The sequence below is a fragment of the Mastomys coucha genome, unplaced genomic scaffold, assembly GCF_008632895.1.
Source record: "Mastomys coucha isolate ucsf_1 unplaced genomic scaffold, UCSF_Mcou_1 pScaffold5, whole genome shotgun sequence".
Lineage (NCBI taxonomy): Eukaryota > Metazoa > Chordata > Mammalia > Rodentia > Muridae > Mastomys > Mastomys coucha.
In genome coordinates, this window is record NW_022196911.1 from 112,885,885 (window position 1) to 112,908,642 (window position 22,758).

At 48.3% G+C, this 22,758-nt stretch overlaps 1 protein-coding gene across 1 annotated transcript in view; it reads right to left on the bottom strand.

The window, feature by feature from the left end:
- The window catches only part of Prpsap1 (phosphoribosyl pyrophosphate synthetase associated protein 1), a 22,423-nt gene extending 936 nt beyond the window's left edge, over positions 1 to 21,487 (bottom strand). Inside the window, exons 1-10 of the mRNA XM_031354091.1 lie at positions 21,029 to 21,487; positions 18,822 to 18,874; positions 16,600 to 16,666; positions 7,855 to 8,027; positions 6,748 to 6,863; positions 6,268 to 6,323; positions 5,561 to 5,706; positions 1,451 to 1,521; positions 622 to 768; positions 7 to 79 (exon numbers count right to left, since the gene is read on the bottom strand). Coding sequence (XP_031209951.1) covers positions 7 to 79; positions 622 to 768; positions 1,451 to 1,521; positions 5,561 to 5,706; positions 6,268 to 6,323; positions 6,748 to 6,863; positions 7,855 to 8,027; positions 16,600 to 16,666; positions 18,822 to 18,874; positions 21,029 to 21,198 — 1,072 coding nt within the window. The 5' untranslated portion in view covers positions 21,199 to 21,487. The remainder of the gene's footprint in view (positions 1 to 6; positions 80 to 621; positions 769 to 1,450; positions 1,522 to 5,560; positions 5,707 to 6,267; positions 6,324 to 6,747; positions 6,864 to 7,854; positions 8,028 to 16,599; positions 16,667 to 18,821; positions 18,875 to 21,028) is intronic.
- Between the last annotated feature and the right edge of the window lie 1,271 nt (positions 21,488 to 22,758).

The following is a 22,758-nucleotide window of genomic DNA, read 5'->3' on the forward strand; positions in this document are numbered from 1 at the left end:
TCAAGCTGATATCCACAGTCTTTATCTTGGGACACTGCAGTTTCTGAAGCTCGTGAGGGACAGTGTTCGTCACCACCACCTAGTTACAAAGCAACAGAGAGTACACAGTCACTCGGGTGAGCCAGGACGTGGCTGTGCAGAAAAGCATATCTAACATTCAATGCCCACAGCCCAAGCCCCAAAACAAAACTTTTGCTCCAGAGGGGTTTCTGTAGTGGTACTGGAGGTGGGAGCACACAGGCGATGTGAGGGCACTGACACTGGGCTATACCCCAGTCTTGGTTTTCATTTTTAGGCAGGGTCTTGATATGTAACCTAGAATAGGGCTCAATTGTAATTCATTTCTCATTTGCTGGGTGGGATCACAAGCATAAAATCACATCTGCTAAAGTACAGATCTTACAAACTGAGCATCAAAACTTGCGTCCTAGGACCGCCCAGCCTCGAAACAAACCTTCATGTAACTCTCAGTCCTACACAACCATCTGCCTGAGCAAGGCTCCAAGCAAAAAGAACAGTTAGAGCCGTGTGTGCCCGAGCCAGAGATCAGGACTCAATTCTGAGTCAGCACAGAGGCAACGCTGGACTCAAGCTCAATCTCCTAACCCTCGAGAGACAGACCTCATCAATGGGGGACTCCTCGATCAGACGGGGGGCTTCAGCAGACAGGATGCCGTGCGTGGCCATGACATAGATCTTGTAAGCACCTCTCTCTTTCAGGATCTCTGCAGCAGCAACGAAGCTCTCCACGTCATCAATGATGTCATCCTGCAAGTAGGGGCAGGTTCAGCCACCCTCTCCCCAGCTGAGAAAGACCTGTCCCTGCTCTCTTCCCACACAGATCAGCCTGTTAGAAACCATGGCCGAGGGTTGAGCATTCTGGGACTGCAAGCCAGCAAGGCACTGTGCAGGAGGAGTGGCCAGCATGGTGGGGCTCTCTAGTCTGGTGTGTGTGACATGGCAGCTAGGACCCTCATGATGACTGTCAGGGTAGCTTCCCTCCCTCAAACTCCTCACTCGCTCTCGAGAGCTAGCATGCCACTTACTTTGTCCCAAGGGGAGCTGCTGCTGCTGCTGCGAGCCTCTAAGCCAGCTAAGGTGGGGTAAGCCAGGCTGCACTAGGGTACCTGTCCCCACCCTGACAATGGGAATGGCTTGTCTTATGGTCCTGAAATGTATGATCAAGGGAGCTGGTCTGAGGGGACCCAGAACCCCGATGATGAAGGCCCACGGGGCTGAATCTTCCTGTGGGAGGCACCAGGTTTTTACATTTGTAGGCTATATATTAATTTCATCCATTTACATATTAAGTAAATCTGCTACTCTCTTATAGGGGACTGAGTGAGGGAAGGCAGGTGGATCCACTGACATCCACCATCATGCTGAGACCCACACTGACACAGCCATCAGTGTCACCTCTGTGCATGAATACGATGATGCATGGCCATACCACTATAATCGCAATGCGTCCCCCGACGTCTCCAACCACGGTTATTGGTGGCTTCTCTTTGGCCATCATCACTAGCAAAACATATTACAAGGCTGAGTTAGCTGGGTAACTGGGTAAATGCAACCCCTATGGCACCCCTATGGCATGCTCCGGCACAGACTGGACAACCTAATACAGACAGATCCCTCCTACACTGACTCCAGAATCAGAGGTGGCGGGGCCAGCTGTTCACAGAAACACAAGGGAAGACAGAAAAGTCATTCTAACTTTTCTAGTAGCTACACTATGGAAGAATAAAAGGTAGGGGTTATAGGGAGAGGAGTTGCTCCTGTGGAGGACCTGGGTTCCATTCCCAGCACCCACACCGTGGTTTACAAACACGCGTGATTCCAGATCCGGGGGATTCTATTCGCTCTTCTGACCTCCAAGGACACCAGGCACATGTGCACATACAGACATATGGCAAACATTTATGCACACAAAACTAAAAAATAAGTAAGATCACACAAAACGGTAAACTTGCTATTTTACTTTACATAGCATCCTTAAAACTGTCCCATCTCGCACTATAACCAGTATAAACTGTACTGGTGAGGTATCTTATGTCTGCAGGGCAGCCATCACAATACGCAGTCACCTCATCTCTCAGGTGAGACTGGCCACATTTGAACAACTGCGATGGTCTGTGTCAGGGCTGTCCCAGCACAGGTGGGACATCATTCAAGGAGAGCACACTTGTCAGTGTGTCCTGGCCAGGCTGAAAAAGAATTGTAGACAAGCTGCCTGACTAAACCTCATGTGACAGACAGACCAATCAAGGGGCACTAGCATCACTTTTTTTTTGTTTTTGTTTTTATTTGTTTTTTTTTCAGAGACAGGGTTTCTCTGTATAGCCCTGGCTGTCCTAGCACTCACTCTGTAGACCAGGCTGGCCTTGAACTCAGAAATCTACCTGCCTCTGCCTCCAAAGTGCTGGGATTAAAGGCGTGTGCCACCATTGCTGGGCTAGCCTCACTTTCTAAGAACTTGATTTAGACATTGCAGCCTTAGTTTTAAATATCTGCTCTACACATTTCCCTGGAAATCAGGACTTGAAGATGTAACTACCAGACCACCGTCTTCTCAGTCATCCTAAAGCTACAGGACTGACCAAGTAGAAATCCACACTAAGGCAGTTGGACCCTAACTAAGGAACAGAGGCACTCCCCAAGTCTTGGGTTCCATTTCAAATATAACAAATCAACTGTAATGTATATCATATTGGTGAATTGTCATGTGCCATCTGAACTCACTGAGAGGTGAGCTCTGGGAACATGGTTGTCCCCCGCCTACACCATTTCAGATTTGAGAATGTTTGTGTCCGCATGGTCTCCAAGGTCAACTTGCCTGCAAGCCCCCTCAACTGTGTGACAGGGAGGAAGGAGGCCTCCCACCCCCTAGAGAAAACCCCAACAACAATAAAACCAGCTCAAGAACAGAGAGAATGGCTGGGTGTGACCACCTGCAGACGTCATTTTTATCCATGGTGCAAAAATACACGCAGTGGGAAAGGGATGCAGGAAACCACTATGGAGGGAAAGCTCAATCTGAACTCAAGCTTCCCTGGTTTCGGCTGTACAAGCTGAGCACCAGTTTGTTGATGTGATCACCCACTTGTGTGTTCTTTCTCTGTTCTTACTTGGGTATAGCAGTAAGGGTTCCCCTTTTGATTATCTCTCTCTCTCTCTCTCTCTCTCTCTCTCTCTCTTTCTCTCTCTCTCTGTCCCTCCCTCCCTCCCCCTTACTTTGGCTTGCTATGTACTTAGTAGGTCCATTTACAACTGACATGGCTATGAGACACTGTTCTCTAAGCAACAGCACAGAGCAACCAGGGCTGGGGACACAGCTCATCTGGGAGCACGCCTGCCCAGCCTGCCTACGCCCCTCCAGCACCACATCCTGACTCTAGTACTCACGAAGATGAGGCAGCAGGATCAGAAGTTCAAGTAACCTTCAGTTAACACAGCCAGTCTGGGCCACATGAGCCCCTGTCTCAAACAATAACAGACACCCCCCCCCCCCGGTCTAATTTTAATATATCTGTCTTTGTTTCCCATCAGAATCGGGATGATCTCCTGAATTTGGGCAGCCTGGAATGGTGACAGATGGTAATCCTAGCACTCAAGAGGGGAAGGCAGGAGGACTGAGAATTTCAGGCCAGCCTAGGCACACATCAAGGTCCTCTCAACAGAGCTCAGCTCCAGTTTGTCTATGTGAAGTGGTGTGAACTTGTAGCTATGAGGGAACGGGGGAGGCCAAGATAAGTGTACTTCAGTTCCAAAGTCCGAGACCAGGAGGGCAACCCAGTAAGATAGCATCTTAAAAAGGCGAGTGGGGTATGGGGTGGCTGGAGAGATGGAGAGATCACCAGCCAAGCATCGATACCCAGCTGCTCAGTCGCGAGTCTGGATCCAGCGCCCACAGTAGACAGCTCACAAATGCCTACAACTTCAACTCCAAGGGATCTGCCACCCTCTTTTGGCCTCTGCAGGCACCTGCAGTGCACACTCACACTCTGCCACTCTCCCTCCCTCCCTTCCTTTCTCTCTGGAAAGAGAAGACCAAGCATGGAGTAGTATGTTAGTAATCCTGCCATTGGTCAGGCAAGCCGAAGCAGGAGAGTGTCAAGCTCAGGCCAGGCTGCAAAGCAAGACTGTTTTAAATCCAGCGAAACAACAGGAGAGACCGTCTGTCAATAACCAGGGCTTTTTAACTGAGCCGGTGACGATCCACAGAGGCTAAGTGAGGTGGGTATTCATAGCACACTACTGACAAAGAGGAAGCAAAGTAACTTTCTTAGACACCATTTTAACCAAGACACCAAAATCAGCCTCCCCAGCAATGGGACACACCACCTGTTTCCTGTGGCATTCCTGCCAAATGCTCAAATTTGCATCTAAGCACAGGACGTAAACAAGTCCCAATTAAGGGACAGTCTACAAAATAACTAACTGGCTCGTGCTGCCCTATGGTATCAAGGTCATAGAGACCAGAGGATCCATTTAGGATTAAATAAGAGTACAGATACGCCAATTGCATGCAATATGCAGTCATAGATCAGTCCCTGCCTGGGCCAAAAAACAAAAACAAAACCAGAAAGACAAAGGTTTTCCTCTTGCTCCACAGGACACTGGGGAGTGATAATGCCTGTAGCTTAGGTAACAGTCCTTGGGGGGAGTCCTGAGTGAGACCCACCTGTATCATAAGGGAGGGGCCTCAAACCACACGAAGCACACAGCAGTGTTCTCTATGCAGACTCTGGAGAGAGCAGTGCACACCTGTACTTTTTATAGCCAAATTCAGTGTCCAGCACCCAAAAATGTAAAACTATGAAATCCCCAAAAAGCAAAAAACCAAGTAAAGCTAAAAGCATCCTGCATAGTCCTTTTATATAAAAACACGCAACACTAGAAATGAAAGCGAGGCAACAGTTAACAGACAGAGTACCTACTCTAGAGCCAGGGGCCCCGAAATCAACTGTAGTACTTCTTCTCCAGCTACGCTCTGACCATGTCTAGGGCAGACTTACTCTCTCTTCTTTCTGTAAGCACCGTAGGCCTCTGCAGTGTACAGCCCTCGTCAGTGCAGTGCAGTGCAGTGCAGTACAGCATAGTGCAATACAGCGCAGCGCAGCACAGCACAGTGCCAGGGTGTTTGTGGAAGTGAGCTGTTCGCCCATTTGGAGTAAGAGCAGCAATTTAGTCAGATACCAGGTCCAAGAGCTGCCCAACTAAAAAAAATGGTAAAGGTGCGGGATGGACAAAACCTAGAACCCATGCCACCTGGCAAAGTACAAGCAAAGGCTTTGGACTCCACGCCATCACATACAGCTGTGCACCAGAGGTTCACACATCCACACAGACAAGCTGTCTTAGCCAACTGTGCTGTGTGCTGGAACTCCTAAGTCCTCTGTTTCAAATGGGGAAGCCAAGGCAATAGTATTCGGTTATTTAATTAAAGCCAGCTAAACAGATCAAAGAGCCTATAATGTACACCAAGGTGGTAATTCTTAGCCATTTCTACCATTTAGAATTGTCTTCCGTTTATAAGTAAAGGCAGAGCAAATCTTACAGGGGAGCTCCAGGCCCGGGTGCACAGTGGCGTTCTTGACCATGGGGGGCGAGTGCCGACCATCATCCATGTCCAGCTCTGTGCACTGAGCTTCTCCGTGGATCACAGCCAGGCCCAGGCGTAGTCTCTCAGCATAGGACTGAGCCCTGACAAGAAGACAATGGTTGGCCAAGGTGACACTGATGGGAAGAATGCCCAGCCCACGGCCCACATTTGTTCAAAACAATGTTTCAAAATCAGTGGCAGACTAGAGATGTGGCTTGTTTGATAGAGTGCTCATTTGGCATGCATGGGGTTGTGGGTTCAATTCCTAGCACTACATAAATAGAGTATAATGACTCTCTTAGTTGCAGCATTCCAGAGGTAGCGGCAGAAGGATGAGCATTTCCAGGTCTGTGAAGGGGCCTGAAGCAGCCTGGCCCACACAAAGAAGGTACTGTCTGTAAAACCCAAACAAGGTCACTGCCTGAGTGCTCAGGCACGGTTTCCCTGAAAACCTCAAGAATTCCAAACTGACTAACATGGTGTGGAAGGCACCCACGTTTGTCTGGAGTGTAGAGATAAAGCTCTGAGTGGATGTGACAATGCGGCAGGGAAAGAAGAACCCATGAGCTCTTACTGGCCACATTATGACAGCCCTAGATTCCCAAACTAATTCTGGCTGCAGCCACAGCCGAGGCGAGATTAGAAATGCCCATCATATTTACCTTTTTGCAGCATCAGGAGACTTAGCTACAATGACTGCATTTCTGTAATTTGGAATCTAGATTTGGAGGAAAAATAAAAATACTGAAGCATTATTAAAAATAAAAATAAAAATAACCACCTAAATCTGGATACAGGTCTAAGACTTTTCTTCTAGCAATGTGCTGGAGTCCATGAGGACATTCCCATATTATCAGTTCATCGATGAGAAAGCAGTGCTACATCAAGATAACAGAAACATCATACGCTTCATTCTAGAGACCACGAGCATAAAAGCGCTTAGAAGGAAATGTACTTTTTAATTTTTAATGTCTCTGAAAACATGGCCCTCTGTAACTAAATGCTGAGCCTATCTGGCTGTAGTGGGCACAGCCTCAGGGAGAGCTCTTGGGCAACTGTGCCTTTCGATACTGAAATCTGATGCCAGGGAAAACCTAAATAGCATCTCTTTGAGGACATGGGGGTGGCTGGTGGCTCCTCACTTCTTCCTGGATATACTGAAGCAGGAAAGGTGAGGCTCTAAGGTTGTCCACGGGAAAGCTGAAAAAGCCTTGGATTTCCTTTTGGTGAAGATCCATAGTGATAATGTGAGTTAAACCTGAAATTTTAAAACAGAAAATTACAAAGTTCTCCCCTACAAGTAAGTGGCCACAGTGGACGCAAACCAGATGCTCAACTCCTGCTCCTCTCAGGAGACTGAGGCAGGGGTACTGTCAACTAGGGGCACAAACGCTACTGTTAGTCTTCATGGCACAGCATGGAGTAGAGTGCCCAGCCTAATGCCAAGGAGCCAGAGATGAAGAACCACAGCTGGCAGGGGTGTGCCTTCGGCTCTGCCATCTGCACAGTAAAAGGGAAAAGCCAGACAGAAACCGAAACATGAGCAGGGAGTAAATGTGAAGTGATAGTAGGGATAAAACAGGAGGGCCTTCATCAAAGAATATAAACTCAATCGCTAGAGACTATGGCTACCTCAAAAGGGCCAGCAGCAAAGTGACTGAAGAAGAGGGACTCACAGTCCAAGTGCAAGACGCTGAGGCATCCAGTGGGAAGCCAGAGTGACAGCGTCTCAGAGGAAAGGGACGCTGGAAACACTGCGGGTGTTCAAAGGTCACCAATCTGGCAGAGCAGAGAACCAACACTCTGAGAGATGTCAGACGGGAACCTCAGCCACCGGCTGATACTAGCTCGCTGTCTATGTCACAGACCAGGATGCTCGCACTCCTCTCTACACAGGGACTAAAGCATGAACTGCTAGAAGCACTTAAAAAAAATTCTGATGAATCCATGCTCTGAACAATGCACCTAAACTCAGATAAACGGTGAGTCAGATGACAAGATGACACAAGGAAACACAAAAACAGATCAGAAGACGCTGAAGCAGGTCCTTCTAGAGACAGAGGGGACACTAAGAATGTCAAACCTTAGCCCATACACCCCTTCCAAACAATGGAAAAGGAAACAAGATGTCTTTAGTGAACAGCAGGTAAAGAAACAGGTCTCAAAAGCCGACACTGAGGTGGAGCCTGACCTGTACCGGGGAGGGACTACATCTGGCGCTGGGACCCAGGGCCTCCGTTCACACTCACCAGCTTTCGCCAGCATGGATGCCAGGAGCTTGCACACAATGGAGCCCCTCTTCCTCATCTTGCTTTGCTTGCTGTACGGGAAGTAGGGGATGACACCAGTGATATTCCTGGCGCAGGCGGTCTTCAGTGCATAGGCCATGATCAGCAGCTCCATCACAGCGGTATTCACGTCTCTAAAACAGTACAAACTTGCATTCTGGAGTGAAACCTATGTACTCACAACACTAACGACCGCAGAGCCCTCAGCTTCCGCCACTTGGCAGGGAAAGTATAGCAACTCCTCTTTTAGCTGGGTCAGCTATAGCTTTCAGATGTGGTCACTTGCACCTGCAGTGACCCCTCCTCTCATCTCTGTCCCATCAGCAACCAGTAACGTGACACTTGCTGGCACACAGGCAGGGGTAAAGACCCAGGCCACAGCTGGCATTGAGAGAAAGCATTTTGTTTTCCTTAGGGACTGGTGGAAATGAGTGGGGAGGTCTTGGAACATCTCACAGCCCCCTCATCCCTTCTTTGCCTGAAACATTCCTGACATGGAGAGACAAGAGTAGGAAACATGACCATGAAAGATATCTGAGGAAGGTGGTTCCTATGGCAACAGATGCTTCTCTGCAGAGGTGATGGGATGGATCTTTCTGGGAAGATCTCAAGCTCTTGCCCCCACCTCTCTGGCAGATTCTCACACACCCTTTCCTCTGGGCCACCAGGCTTTCCAGATGGTCTAGAGCAGACAAGTGGGAGTGAGGCCCCCACATTAAAGAAAAAGTGAAAACTGCCATCACCCAGTGAGACCAAATGAGGCCATTTAGTTTGCAAGGCACCAAGCCCATTCGTCAGCAATCTCATGGAACCTCCAACCTCCAAGTACTCCAATAATATCTATATCAGAAATAAGATAATCACAAATCCAAGAGACTAGTGAAGTCAAAGCTTTTTTTATTTTTTTTGGGATTTTGTTTTGTTTTGTTTTGTTTTTCGAGACAGGGTTTCTCTGTATATCCCTGGCTGTCCTGGAACTCAATCTGTAAACCAGGCTGGCCTCAAACTCAGAAATCCACCTGCCTCTGCCTCCCAAGTGCTGGGATTAAAGGTGTGTACCACCACCGCCCGGCTAGCAAAGCAGTTTTGTTTTTTTTTAAAGATTTATTTATTTATTTATTTATTTATTTATTTATTGTACATAAGTACATTGTCACTGTCTTCAGACACACCAGAAGAGGGCATCAGATCTCATTACAGATGGTTGTGAGCCACCATGTGGTTGCTGGGATTTGAACTCAGGACCTCTGGAAGAGCAGTCAGTGTTCTTAACCGCTGAGCCACCTCTCCAGCCCAGCCCAGCAGTTTTTAACACACAATTCTGGACCTGAGCCAGGCACGGTAAGCACTCTTGAATCCACCATTGGGAGGCAAAGGCAAGGGATCTTTGTGACTTCAGGGCCAGTCTGGTCTACACAAAGAGTTCTTGGACAACTAGGGATATGCTGAAACCCTGTTCCCAAAAAAAGAAAAAACAAAACAAAACAAGCAAGCAAGCAAGCAAGTAAATAAGTAGAATGAAAAGAAAAAAGAAAACTTTTTTGGGCTTTGCATATATCTTTTTTTTTTTAAATTATCATTTCATTCATTTCCATTTCAAAGGCTACTCCCCTTTGCAAGGTTTCCAGGCCCCTCCGGATTGGTGCTCCTCCATCCACTCACCCACTCAAGAAAACGTTCTTAGAGGTGAGGACAGAAAGGGACACAGCAGGGGCTGGAGAGACAGCTCAGCAGTTAGGAGCACTGGCTGCTCTTCCAGAGGACCCAAGGGTCAATTCCCAGCACTCACATGATAGCTTACAACTGTCTATAACTTCTGTTTCAGAGTTCAACTCCGTTACACATACAGGCAAAACACCAATGCATATAAAACAAAAATAAGTAAATTATAAAAAAAGAAAAGAAAAGGATACAAGCATAGAGAAAATGCAAAGATGGCTAACACACTGACTTGGTGCAAGACAGTGTTGTTGTTTTGTTTTTTGTTTTTAAATCCCTCAATAAAGAGCTCTTGTCTCTTTCCCATAGCCTGGGACTTTCTCCCTCACCAGGTCTCCTGTTGGCTTTTCAGGACGCAGAGTCTCTCAAATGAATACTTGGGACTGGAAATTGCCCTGCCTCCCAGCTTTGACCCTGGACTCAGACAAGCAGGTACCAACAGCCAAGAAAGTGAGCCCCGGTGACTCCCATCAGCTCTTAAGCACACCTCACACTGACAATGACCCCTAGTAATCAGCAATCTATTTCATACATCTGTGATAACCACTTTAGGAATCTTGATTTAAAAACATCTCTCTGGAAGCTGGATGTGGTGGCACATGTCTTTAATCCCAGCACTCAGGAGGCGGATCAGGCAAATCTCTATGTTCGAGGCCAGCATGATCTATCCTGTTTCAAAAACAAACAAACAAAAAAAAAACCCAAAAAACAAAAATAAACCCAAAACAACAAAACAAACACATAAAACCACCTCCCTGGCTCAGCAGTAAGAGGGTTCTATCCTAGCATAAGACCTATGGCACAGAAGTCTCCACAAGATTCATTACCCCATGTGGTCTGAGGGCACTTGAACACACAATATTAACCCTGAAACACAAAAGAAACCAGTCTCTTAGAGGGCAGGGATGACGGACTTGAGGGCTTATTTTCACAACACCCGCAGTGTTTCCCAGACCCTAGGTGAGTCCCTTAACAACACCCGCACTGCTCCCCCGAACCAGGGTGAGTCCCTCCACAACACCCGTAGTGCTCCCCTGAACCAGGGTGAGTCCCTTCCTTGACAGTTACTTCTTTTCTCTGGGTAAGTTGGAGCATTTGTTGTCTTCTAGTTCTACAGTGACAATGCCTGAGATTGGTATAGGTTGGCCAACAACACAAAACAAGCACGTGCGTTCAAGGCACCTGGGAATTCTCCATCTCGGAGCAGGGCAGAACACACCGGGGCCACTCCTGTCTCAGGCTCCTCTGCCAAGCAGCAGACATAAATCAATTAGCCATGCTCCTCATGCAAAAACAGACCTATATACTCATGCAGCTGTAAGTGCTACGTGGAGAGGTGCCACTCCCAAGAGATCGCCCTCACCGGTGTGCTAAGCTGGATGCACACACAATGCCTGAAGGACAGCAGGTAGGTGACATGAAGTCAACACCCAGCTTTAACCTGGTCAGCCTTGGAGTTCATTACATTCAACTTGCCAACACTTTGTGGCCTCACACCAGATCTCAACACCAAGAGTCTTGATTTGGCGCACATACACAACTGCCTGATGCAAAGGGAAGGGCTAGACAATAAGAAGCAACTTCTGAGAGATCCTGATTTCAGGATTTACTGATTTCTTACATAACAAAGATGTTTACGTTCCACTTTTTCTTCTTCCCAATAATCTATACCAAAGAATTCAACACCCGGTGGTGATGCTCATTTTTAATCCTAGCTCTCAGGAGGCAAAGGCAAATCCATTTCTTTGAGTTTGAGGGCAGTCTAGTCTACATAACCAACTCGAGGTAGCCAGGGCTATGGAGACCCTGTTTCCATTAAGAATCCAGCATCCTCCAGCCCTCAGCCCCTACTGGTCGGGAAGTGAGAATGGAGTCTCTATCAAGAGCTGGACACAGGCAGCTGTCTTGTGGCTAGCAGGCTTCAGTGGACTGCGGCAGCTTCTGCTTTGTGTGTGTTAAGAAGCTCCAAGTTCCTCTTGATGGCTCTTGTAGTCATTGTGTAAGCAGAGCCAGCTGTTTCTTTCTTTAGAGATGTTATACTCTGCTGTGCCTGCCCCATCATTTTCTTTCTTTCTTTCTTTTTTTTCTTCTTCTTTTTTTTTTTTTTTGGTTTTTTGAGACAGGGTTTCTGTATGTAGCCCTGGCTGTCCTGGAACTCACTCAGTAGACCAGGCTGGCCTCGAACTCAGAAATCCACCTGCCTCTCTGCCCCATCATTTTCAATAAACCTAATGTGGGGTGGGGAAGTAGGACACAACATACATATTAATCTGCTTGTACTTGCAGAGCACTAGGACACAGTAACAGGGTAGGGTTTACTCTGCCCTACCTCAACAACTGATGATCCACAGCAATACCCTGTGTGGACTCCACTTAGCTTTTTAAATCTTGTATTTTGTGTGTGCATGTGTATATTTACAGACTCCCACGTGCTATAACACACATGTAGCGATCCCCTATGCTGGTTCTAGAGATTGCTGTCCGGACGGCTTGGTAGAGGGAGCTTTTCTCACTGAGCCATCCTGTCCCCTACATGGACTATTATTTATGTGTAAGAGTGTTTTGCTTGCATATATGTATGTGTACCACATGTATGCTTGGTAACCATGGAGGCCAGAAGAGGGTGTCAGATCCCCTAGAACTGGAGTTATGGGTGTGGGTGGGAACCTAACTCAGGTCCCTTGCAAGAAAAAGCCCTCCTACCCTGAGCTCTCTGCAGCTCCACATATGTAGGCAGGGAAGGCCTCAGCCTCACTGCCCTCCTCCCTCCGTATACTACGTGTTGGGTTACCATGCCCAGCCCTCGTTTGCAGGGCGCACACACACAATGGCAACATGGGGACTCCCTCTCCTCATCCCCCTGTCATCTTAAAAGCCATAGGAAATGGGGCCATGTGGGTAAAGTGCCTAAGGACCTGAGTTCAGTCCCAGGACCCACATGACAAAAAAGGAAATCCCAGCTCCCCCAAATTATTCTCTGACCTCATACAGGCACTGTGGTGTATGTGTGCACACAAATTTTAAAATGTACTTTAACTTCTTAAGTCCCAAAACAAACTCAAGAAAGGGAAGACATGTCTTCAAGACAGGTACACATTTGTACCCATATCTGTACCCACACTCCTCCTGCAAGAACGAAGGGGTCCGTCCATGGCTAAGACCAGTATACACAGTTTTCAAGACCTCTGGTTGTGGTGGGACATGCCTAATCCCATTGAAAACTGAGGCAGGTGGATGGAGGGCTTAAGGCCAGCTAGCTACATACAGAGACCCTGTGCTTAAAGAAAAGACTCTCTTGACTGGGCAGTGGTTGGTGCACGCCTTTAATCCCAGCACTCGGGAGGCAGAGACAGGCGGATTTCTGAGTTCAAGGCCAGCCTGGTCTACAGAGTGAGTTCCAGGACAGCCAGGGCTCCACAGAGACACCGTGTCTTGAAAAATAAAAAAAAAAAGAGCACACTGGAGTAGTCTAGCAGTTTGCCGGTCTAACATGCAAGTCCTGAATTGCATCCTCAGCATTAGAAATAAAGCAGAAGTCAGTCTCAACCCTCCCAACACATCACAGAACAAGACGATAACTTCCTGTTCCAACAGCCATTCTTGAATGATCTCTAATCAGCAGGGAGGCTGCTCATAAGCTCCCCGTGCCAAGTGTCATCTGCCATACCTAAATTGACAGGGTCACCAAGCTTAGCTCCTCTCCTCTAGCCTCAAGGATGACTCTGACAATCAACAGACATAACAAAGGTACCCAGAAGAGTTGCTGTGGTGGCACAATCTGCAGTCTTTTCCTGGAGAAGGGAAAAGGAAAGCGGAAGCTCAAAGTCCAGCTTCTTCTGCAGCCCAAGGCTTAGTTAGATGGCCTAGATTCGTCTTTCTAGGACACGGCCCTCCTGCCATTACAACACCAGTCAGGCGAGCCAAGAGACTGCCACCTGGTCCTGTCTTTGGATTTAGAACTCTGAATTATTTGGAAAAGGATTAGTGAAAAAGCTGGTCCCCCTGGGCCTAAAATGCCAGACTGTCCTTCTCCACCCTCCACAGAATCAGGTAATCTAAGGTGGTTGTCAGGGACCTAGGGTTTTCTGCAAATCGCTCATCTCTCCCAAGGAACTCTAGAGAAAAGGATAAACTGAGGAGGCCCCAGAGCAGCCATGTGGAAATAAAGGCCTTCTAGTCACATGCTGACTGAACAAAGGCCGGAGTGAGCAAGATGCATGGCTCCTGAGGGAAGGCATTTCTGGGTAGAGGAAGCATAAGCAGAGGAAGTGGAAGAAAGCCCTTCTCGGTGGGCTATTACTAACTCTGTAAGGTTCAAAGGCAGCAGTCTGTGGGGACCAGCAAAAGGGTGTTGGAACACCAGACAACATTAGGTGCATATACAAAACACACACAGTAAGGGGCTTCCTTTAAAATGCATAGCACAGCAATCGAAACCAGCAGCCAAAAATAACACAAGGCTCTGCTCTCAGAAAGGGACTCATCACACCTACACACACCCAGGGACACAGGCGGGGCTCCCACGCTTCGGTCGCTAAGGCGCCCTTCCCGTGCTAGAGGAGGAAAAGAGCGAACTGCATGGTCACTTCCCATGGATTCTCAGCAAGCCCCACAGCTCTCTCTTCTATTTTGGACAGGGCTAGGGACAGTGCAAGACCTTGTCCATTCTGGGTAAGTGTTCTACCACTGAGCTATCGCCTTCTTTCTCACGTTAAAAAAAAAAAAATAGTGGGCTGGCAAGATGACTCAGCGGGTAAGAGCACTGACAGCTCTTCCAAAGCTCCTGAGCTCAAATCCCAGCAACCACATGGTGGCTCGCAACCACCCATAATGAGCCCAGGTAACCTCTTCTGGTGCGTCTCAAGACAGCTACTGTGTACTTATGTATAATAATAAATAAAATAAAGAGAGCAAGCTGAGTAAGCCAGTAATCATCACTTTATATCCTTTGGTGTTTGCGTGCATCTGTGTGAAGGTGTCAGATCTCAGCATTACAGACAGTTGTGTGTAAGGGGAGGTTCTGTGCTAAGGTCCTGTTCCCCAGTTGTTTCTTGACTTGTCAGTAAAGAAGGCAGTGTGTGTGTGGGGGGGCGGTGCAAACCCTAGGCAGAAGACAGAGTGGAGAGAGGGCTTTTCTACAATACTTTGGAAGGAAGACTATGCAACAATCATATAAGGCGTATGGGGGGTGAGAGGGAGGGAGCTAGGGCCTTCGGCCTCCACCACAGGCGGGTGGACAAAGATGTTTGGCAGGGGCTAGGTGGGACTAGCCACTAAATTTAGAATTTAGATCAGGAGGAGAAACGGAGATAGTAAATTGGTAGGGCACGCTTTTCCATTTGGAGATATCTGCACAGCAATTGTGCCAAGAAGGCAAATTGTAAAATAACAAGCTGTGCGTGTGTCTTTTCTCCTCAGATTCCAGGGCAAAGGCGGGTAAACAAAAGGGAAACCGGGAAGGGACAGAGTGCGGTCTGATCACCACAAAGGTGATAGCAATTTTAAAACTAAACACTAGAGTTGCGTGAAACGAAAACTTGTAGTTCTTTGGAAAGTTAGTTATGCCAAGTCATGGTTTGCTGGGAACACAGGTGAAAGGATGTCTTGCTAAAGCAAACACATGAAAGACTGTTTTCCTGAAGCAGACACAGGAAAGGACGCTTGATGGAGGAGTGTAAATATGACCCCACAGACCGTGGGGGACGAGCACTGAGCCTTGGTTTGGTTTGCTCAGCCTCAATATTCTTTGCTAAAGACACGCATGCATTGGTTCGCCTTCCATAGTGTTGTTGAGAGAACACTCCCAAGGCTTGTGCAGCAGCTTGCCACTTCTGCAGCCTCACCTCAGGCCAGCTGGAGAGCCTGGTGGTTTCTTCAGGATTGAACTACAGCTGCCCGATGTCTGCTTGCTGAAAGAACTGGACTGCAGCTGCTGAGTCGTATTTGGTGTTTGCTAATGACTGAGCTGCTGCCCAAGAATACTGAGCTCGCCCCCAAAGAACTATTGCTCAACAGGTCCGTCCCCCACATCCTAGTAACTTTCTCTTCCACTGCCTCTGCTGGGAGGTAGGCTGCAGGAGAGGTTAAACACTTATTAAAAGTAGGTTGCAAAGTAATGTATGCCTATAGTTGTGAGCTGCCATGTGGGTGCTGGGAAATGAACCTGGGTCCTCCTGGGAGAAGCAGTGTTCTTGACTGCTGAGCCATTTTTCCAACCCTCTTTCTTACTTTCACAGTGCATGTCAAAACCATTGAACAGGGCCAGTAAGTAGCTCAGTGAGTACAGACACTGGCTGCCAATTCTGATGACTGAGGGTTAGATCCACACGAAGGCTCATGGTAAAATGGCAATAGAGAAAGGACTAACCCCTCTCAGTTGTTCTCTCTTCTCATGTGTATGACTATGAAAACCCACCTCCAAAAAGTAAATAAATGTGAAAGATAAAACAAGGGTTTTTTTGTTTGTTGTTTGTTTTGAAGACAAAGCAGCTCACTCTGCCCTGGCTGGCCTGGAACTTAGGTCTAGGCAGCCCTCGAACTCTTGAGAGTGTTGGATTAACAGTGTGTGCACTATGCTTGGCATTTCTTCACTTTCTGAGGCAAGTATCATTGCTCTGCTTAACCTGGCCTTTAACTGCATCTGTACCCCAGGCAGACCAGGAACAAAACAACAGAAATCAACCCTGGCTTATTGCTCACATGAGAAGACAGCCACAAGCCCGGCGGTGGTGGCACACTCCTTTAATCCCAGCACTTGGGAGGCAGAGGCAGATGGATTTCTGAGTTCGAGGCCAGCCTGGTCTACAGAGTGAGTTCCAGGACAGCCAGGGCTACACAGAGAAACCCTGTCTCAAAAACCACAAAACAAAACAAAACAAAACAAAAGAAGAAAGAAAGAAAGAAAGAAAAAAAAAGAAAAGACAGCCACTTACACATCAGGAAATTTCCCAGAGGAAAATGGATACCTGAAGTGGTGCCAAGTCTTACCTGGGTATTGTCTGTATAATAAAAATATCTTGGCCACGAACAGATTCTTTGATTTCAACTCTTGTTTCTGAAGGAGAAAAAAAAGTGTTAAATTTTTTTTTTTTTTTTTTGGTGTGTGTATGTGTGTGTACTCATATACAGAAAATAAGTAAATATTTTTAAAAAAGAAAAAAGCTGCTATGGTTATGTCTTAGGGCTTCTATTGCTGCAACAAAATACCATGACCAAAAAACCAGTTGAAGAGGAAAGGGTCCATTCAGTTTATACTTCCACCACTGTTCATCACTGAAAGAAGCCAGGACAGGAACTCACACAGGGCAGGAACCCAGAGGCTGGAGCTGATGCAGAGGCCACAGAGGGTGCTGCTTCCTGGCTTGCTCAGCCTGCTCTTATAGAACCCAGGACCACCAGCCCAGGGATGACCCCACCCACGAAGGTTGGGCTCTCCCTCTTTGATCACTAATTGAGAAGATGCCTTACAGCTGGAGCTCATGGAGGCATTTCCTCAACTGAGGCTCCTCCCTCTCTGATGACTCCAGCAGGTATCCAGTATACAGGCACAAAACCAGCCACTACAGGCTGGAAGCTAAAGGAAATGGAATGTTAATTATAAGGCAATTCTTACACACACATCCGGTGTGTGCATTCATTCAACTATCCATACAAGTGTCCCTCCAGGCTATGAGGAAAAGTAATTACAGCCCTGAGCACGTGCAGTGCCGGCCTGTCCTACTAATACCCATCATAACCCAGGAAAGCCTTCTACAGCGTGCACCTGCTCCTCTTATTTGTTGCAAAATGACACTGAAGAGCCAGGTGTGGTGGATCATGCCTGAGATCTCGGCATGGGGCATTAAGGCTGACGCAGGGGGATTGCCATGACTCTGAGCCCATTCTGGGTTAGACAGGGAGAAACCGATCAGCAGGCTTACATAGTAGGACATTGCCTCACAAACTGAAACCAAGCAAGCCCCGAGTCGTGAGGATCTTTGGGATTTGCAAAGACACAGGCCCTAGGACAGGACAGGACAGGAGACAGTTGTATGGAGGGAAGCCAAACTGGGCCACTAACCCTGTGTGACACCTATGCATTTGGGAAAAACAAAAACAAAATAAATAAAAAAATAAAAAACAACCCCCATAGGACAGAACAAAGGACAGAATTTGTAGGAAATTTCTGAGTATGTATGTGTTTGTATGTGCATGCATGCGTCCTTGCATGCCCAGTGTACACAGGTACACAGGTAGACGTGCAGGTGTAGGTGTGTGTCTCACCCAGTTCTGAGTCAGCTCACGCTTCCTGGTGTTGACGTGTGAGCTGTGTGTGGGATGAGCCGTGTGAGGGATGTCCTGTATCTGCCCTCCATTGCTGAGGGTACAGATACAAAGCAAGCACTGTGACTGAGCCATCTCCCTATCTCCATGCCACCAAAGACTTTTAGTCATTATCTCCAGTGCCACACTGTTCATGCTCTCATGCTCTCACACAGTGACACAGAAGAAAAGACAAAGGCTCCACAGATCTCTTCTTTACTCAGCATCTCAGAGTGTGTGCAGCCATACAGAAAAACAAGAGTCAGAATCTAAAGAAAGGAGAGGATGGGGCTGGAGAGATGGCTCAGTGGTTAAGAGCATTGACTGCTCTTCCAGAGGTCCTGAGTTCAATTCCCAGCAACCACATGGTGGCTCACAACCATCTGTAATAAGGATCCAATGCCTTCTTCTGGTGTGTCTGAAGACAGCTACAATGTACTCACATACATGAAATAAATAAATCAAAAAGAAATAAAATAATAAAAAATTTGTAGGGCTGTGGTGGCGCACACCTTTAATCCCAGCACTTGGGAGGCAGAGGCAGGCGGATTTCTGAGTTCGAGGCCAGCCTGGTCTACAGAGTGAGTTCCAGGAGACCCAGGGCTACACAGAGAAACCCTGTCTCGAAAAACCAAAAAAAAAAACAAAAAAAAAAAAAAACCAAAAACAGTTTGAGGCCTGGATGGATTATATAGTGAATGCTTATCTAAAATAAATGAATGAATGAATGAATGAATGAATGAATGAAATAAGGAAGCGGAGCCAGAAGTGGTGGAGCCTGCTTGTAACCCCAGCACCAGAGACAAAGCAGGAGGATTCAGAGCTCAAGCCAGTCCAGGCTACGTGAGATACTGCAGCAGCAGCAACAATAGCAAATTCTAAATTAAAAAAATCAACTTTTAACTTACCTCCATTGGTCTCCTGATATACAACAGATTTCCCCAATTCAGCACCAAGACGCCTATTACACAAGAAAACAAAACAAAACAAAAAAAAAGATGGTAAGAACATACAACTAATTAACCCAGCATTCTAGAAGCTGAGGCAGGAGGATTGCTGTAAGGTGAAGGCCAGTCTGGGATACACAGTGAGTAGCAGGCCAGCCAGGACTACATAGCAAGACCCAACTTTAAAAAAAGAAAAAAAGTAAGTTAAAAGCACCAGGGAGACAGAGGCAGGCAGATTTGTGAGGCTATCCTGGTCTACAAAGCTTACTGAAAAATTAGCATAGCAAAAAGGCAAAACGTCTAATTTTTGCAGGCAGAGGTGGCTCACACCTTTAATCCCAGCACTTGGGAGGCAGAGGCAGACAGATTTCTGAGTTCAAGGTCAGCCTGGTCTACAGAGTGAGTTCCAGGACAGCCAGGGATACACAGAGAAACCCTGTCTCGAAGCCCCCCCCAAAAAAAACCCTAATTTTTTTCTTTATTTTTATTTATATGTGAGTACACTGTAGTTGTCTTCAGACACACCGGAAGAGGGCATCCTGTTACAGACAGTTGTGAGTCATGTGGTTGCTGGGAATTGAACTCAGGACCTCTGGAAGAGCAATCAGTGCTCTTAACTGCTGATCCATCTCTCCAGCCCCAGAGCACTAATTTTTAAAGTGCCCTCCTCAGTTAGAGCTCTCTCAAGGCAAGGTCATGTGTGGCAAGTCTGACCCATTATAAACAAGCTCAACTTTCATGTTTAAAGGGATCCTTCGCCTGGACAAGAAAGACAAATAATCAGAAATAGAAACCAGGGCTGGAGAGAGGACTCAGAGGTTGAGAGCACTGACTGCTCTCCCAGAGGTCCAGAGTTCAATTTCCAGCAACCACATGGTGGCTCACAACTATCTTAATGAGATCTGGCGCCCTCTTCTGGCCTTCAGGCATATGTGCAGACAGAACATTGTATAAACAATAAATAAATCTTTAAAAAAAAGAAACAGAAACCAGACAGTAGAAGCTGCTTCCCTATACTTCCTAAATCCACTTCAAAGTCCAACTGATAATAAAACAGGTGGAGCTACGAACTTTAGAAATTTAAAATGACTTTAAAGGTTCAAAGTCCAGTCATTTATGCCTGGAGTCCAGGTGTGTACCTCTACCTCCAGCTTCACAAAGCCTAAGGCCAGAAAAATCACACCAGAGTAGTAAGACCTTATCTCAGAAAACCAAAGTCAGTGATGGGCGTGGCGTTCCCGCAGCAGAAGCCGGCAGATCTCTTAAGAGTTCAAACCTAGCCAGGCAGTGGTGGTGCACGCCTTTAATCCCAGCTCTTTGGAGGCAGAGGCAGGTGGATCTCTGAGTTCAAGGCCAGTCTAGTCTACAGAGTGAGTTCCGGGACATACAGAGAAAACCTGTCTCGAAAAACAAAAACAACAAAAAAAGTGTGTGTGTGGGGGTGTTTAGTAAGTTCCAGGCCAGCAGGGGCTACAGCAAAGCCTGTCCCATAAAGGACAGGGCAAATGACGCATTTTGTTACTTATTACCAAAAAGCTTATTTTATAAAGGGCCCTTAGAGCTCTTTATACCAGGGCTCTAGTTTTCTCCAAAGAGAAAAGGGGCCTTTTAGTAGACAGGGATTATCAGCGGGGCACCGGGAGGCCCTGCTCAGCAGGATTCATCTCCACGATCTGCACCAAGTTCCGGCTCTCGCTCCATCCCTTCCCCATAGAACCACCCACATTCTACAAATAAGGTTGAAAAAAAAAAAAAATTCCCGTCCCTCACCCAGCGTCAGAGAGTCGGTAACAACAGACAAGCCCGGGAAGACCTCTCAGGGCCTCACGGTCCCGTAGGTTCACACGCACACACCCCTAAGCACAGACTTTTGTACAACTGATCCTGTACACTTGTAATCGCGGCTCTCCCCGGCCCAGCCCCAGGGACTTCTGAGTTTCCTACTCCCTGAGCGTCCCGACCCTTCGGTCTAGGATAGACCCACACCGCCGTCGCGTTCGGGACGCCTGGAAATGGCGATGGTCAGATAGATACAGGGCAAGCGCAGCAAAGCCCGCAAGGGTTAATTAAGAGTGCGCCGCGGCCCTGGGACGGGGTCGGAGGGCGGCCCGGAGCCTCTGCTCGCGGGCGCCGAGGGGAAGGTGGCGGGGAGCGGGGCCAGGGCTTACTCGGTGATGCGCCTGGCCAGCTCCGTGCAGGCGGCCGTGGAGTTGGCGGAGAAGACTCGGTAGCCGGTGCGGGCGGCGTTCATGGCCGGCGAGGCGGCGGGCCGGGCCCGCGGGACGCGCAGAGCGGAGCACGCGGACAGCGGGGGCAGCAGCAGCAGCTTCCTGGGCATCCTCCGGCCCGAGGATGGAGGCTACGGCAGTCCGCGCGGGGACGCCGACGGCGGCGACCGGCGGGGGCACGGAGGGACGAGGCGCGACACGCCGCCGCCGCCTCTGCGTCCGGATGGATCCCAAGCTGCCCCGGAGCCGCAGCCGAGCGCCGCAGCCTCCTCGGGACCCCGCCCCTCCGCGACACCGAGTCGCGCGGCTAGAGCGTCCGCCCCGCCGCCATCGCGGAAAAGGGCAGAGAGGCGGGCATCGCCCCGAAACCCCGTTCCGACACGTGCGCCACTGACTCGCGTGCTCGCTCGATTCTTGAGTCTCTCAGGACAGGCATTTTTAACGTCACTCTTTGGGGAGGGGCGGCTATGCTTAGTCGTGTTTCCAGGCGTTTTCCAGTTTACCGCCAGGAGCTAAGATGTCCGCCCAGGGACCGGAGACAATCTAGCCTCGCGTCTCTATGATGGACAAGCCCCCGGCGCTCCCCTCTACGCTTGCGCGCCGGCTGGGGTTTCGTTGAAGTGGGATTGAAGGTCCTTTCGCGCTCGTTGAGGGCAGTTATTCTAAATACTCCCGCGTCTGGCCGAGAAGGCCTCTCCTAGACGTTGTCCCTGTGTCTGCACGTGAGGCGAGGCTGCATTCCTGCCGTTTTTGTTCTCCGTTCTCCATCCCAGCGGCGCCCTCGCTCCCATCCGTCCTCCTCTACCCCAGCCGCTCTGCCCGCGGGAGCTTGCCCTGAGAGAATACGGACAGCGCGTGTTTTCATTTACTTTTGTGTAAACAGGCCTGGCAGAAATGAAGCCATCTAAAGAGACATTTGAGCCTCTCGATCTATCAGACTGTTTGAAAAACGGACCCCAAAGAAATAAGGATTTCCCACCCATCCACCCCAGGAATGTCAAGCTGGGAGAAAGAAAAAGCTCCAACGGGACTGGGAACGTGACTTCCAGAAACAGCTTTCACAGCTCCACAGCTTCTCAGACCACCTTGTAGACTGAGGCTGAAACCCACACAAGGGAGTCTCAGTGGTGGTCCGGACCGGCCCTGGAAGGGACGGCTTAGGTGGACAATCCTCGGCCTTCTGCTTACATTATTTAAAAAAAAAATTATTTATTATTTCATGTAAGTACACTGTAGCTGGATGATATATGATCGATGGTTGTGAGCCACCATGTGGTTGCTGGGATTTGAACTCGGGACCTTCAGAAGAACAGTCAGTGCTTTTAACTGCTGAGCCATCTATCTCTCCAGCCCCCTTCTGCTTACATTTTTTTTTTTTTTTTGGTTTTTTTGAGACAGGGTTTCTCTGTATAGCCCTGGCTGTCCTGGAACTCACTCTGTAGTCCAGGCTGGCCTCGAACTCTGAGATCTGCCGCCCAAGTGCTGGGATTAAAGGCGTGCGCCACCACGGCCCAGCTTTCTGCCTACTGTTTAAGCTCACTTCTGGACCTGGAGGACAGACTTGGGGGCTTCTCTGGATTCCTTTGTTCCTCTTACGGATGTTGCCTTGTTGACTAACGGCAGAAAAGCCTTCCGTTTTCAATTCGGCTTTTAATTTTCTTTTTTTCTTT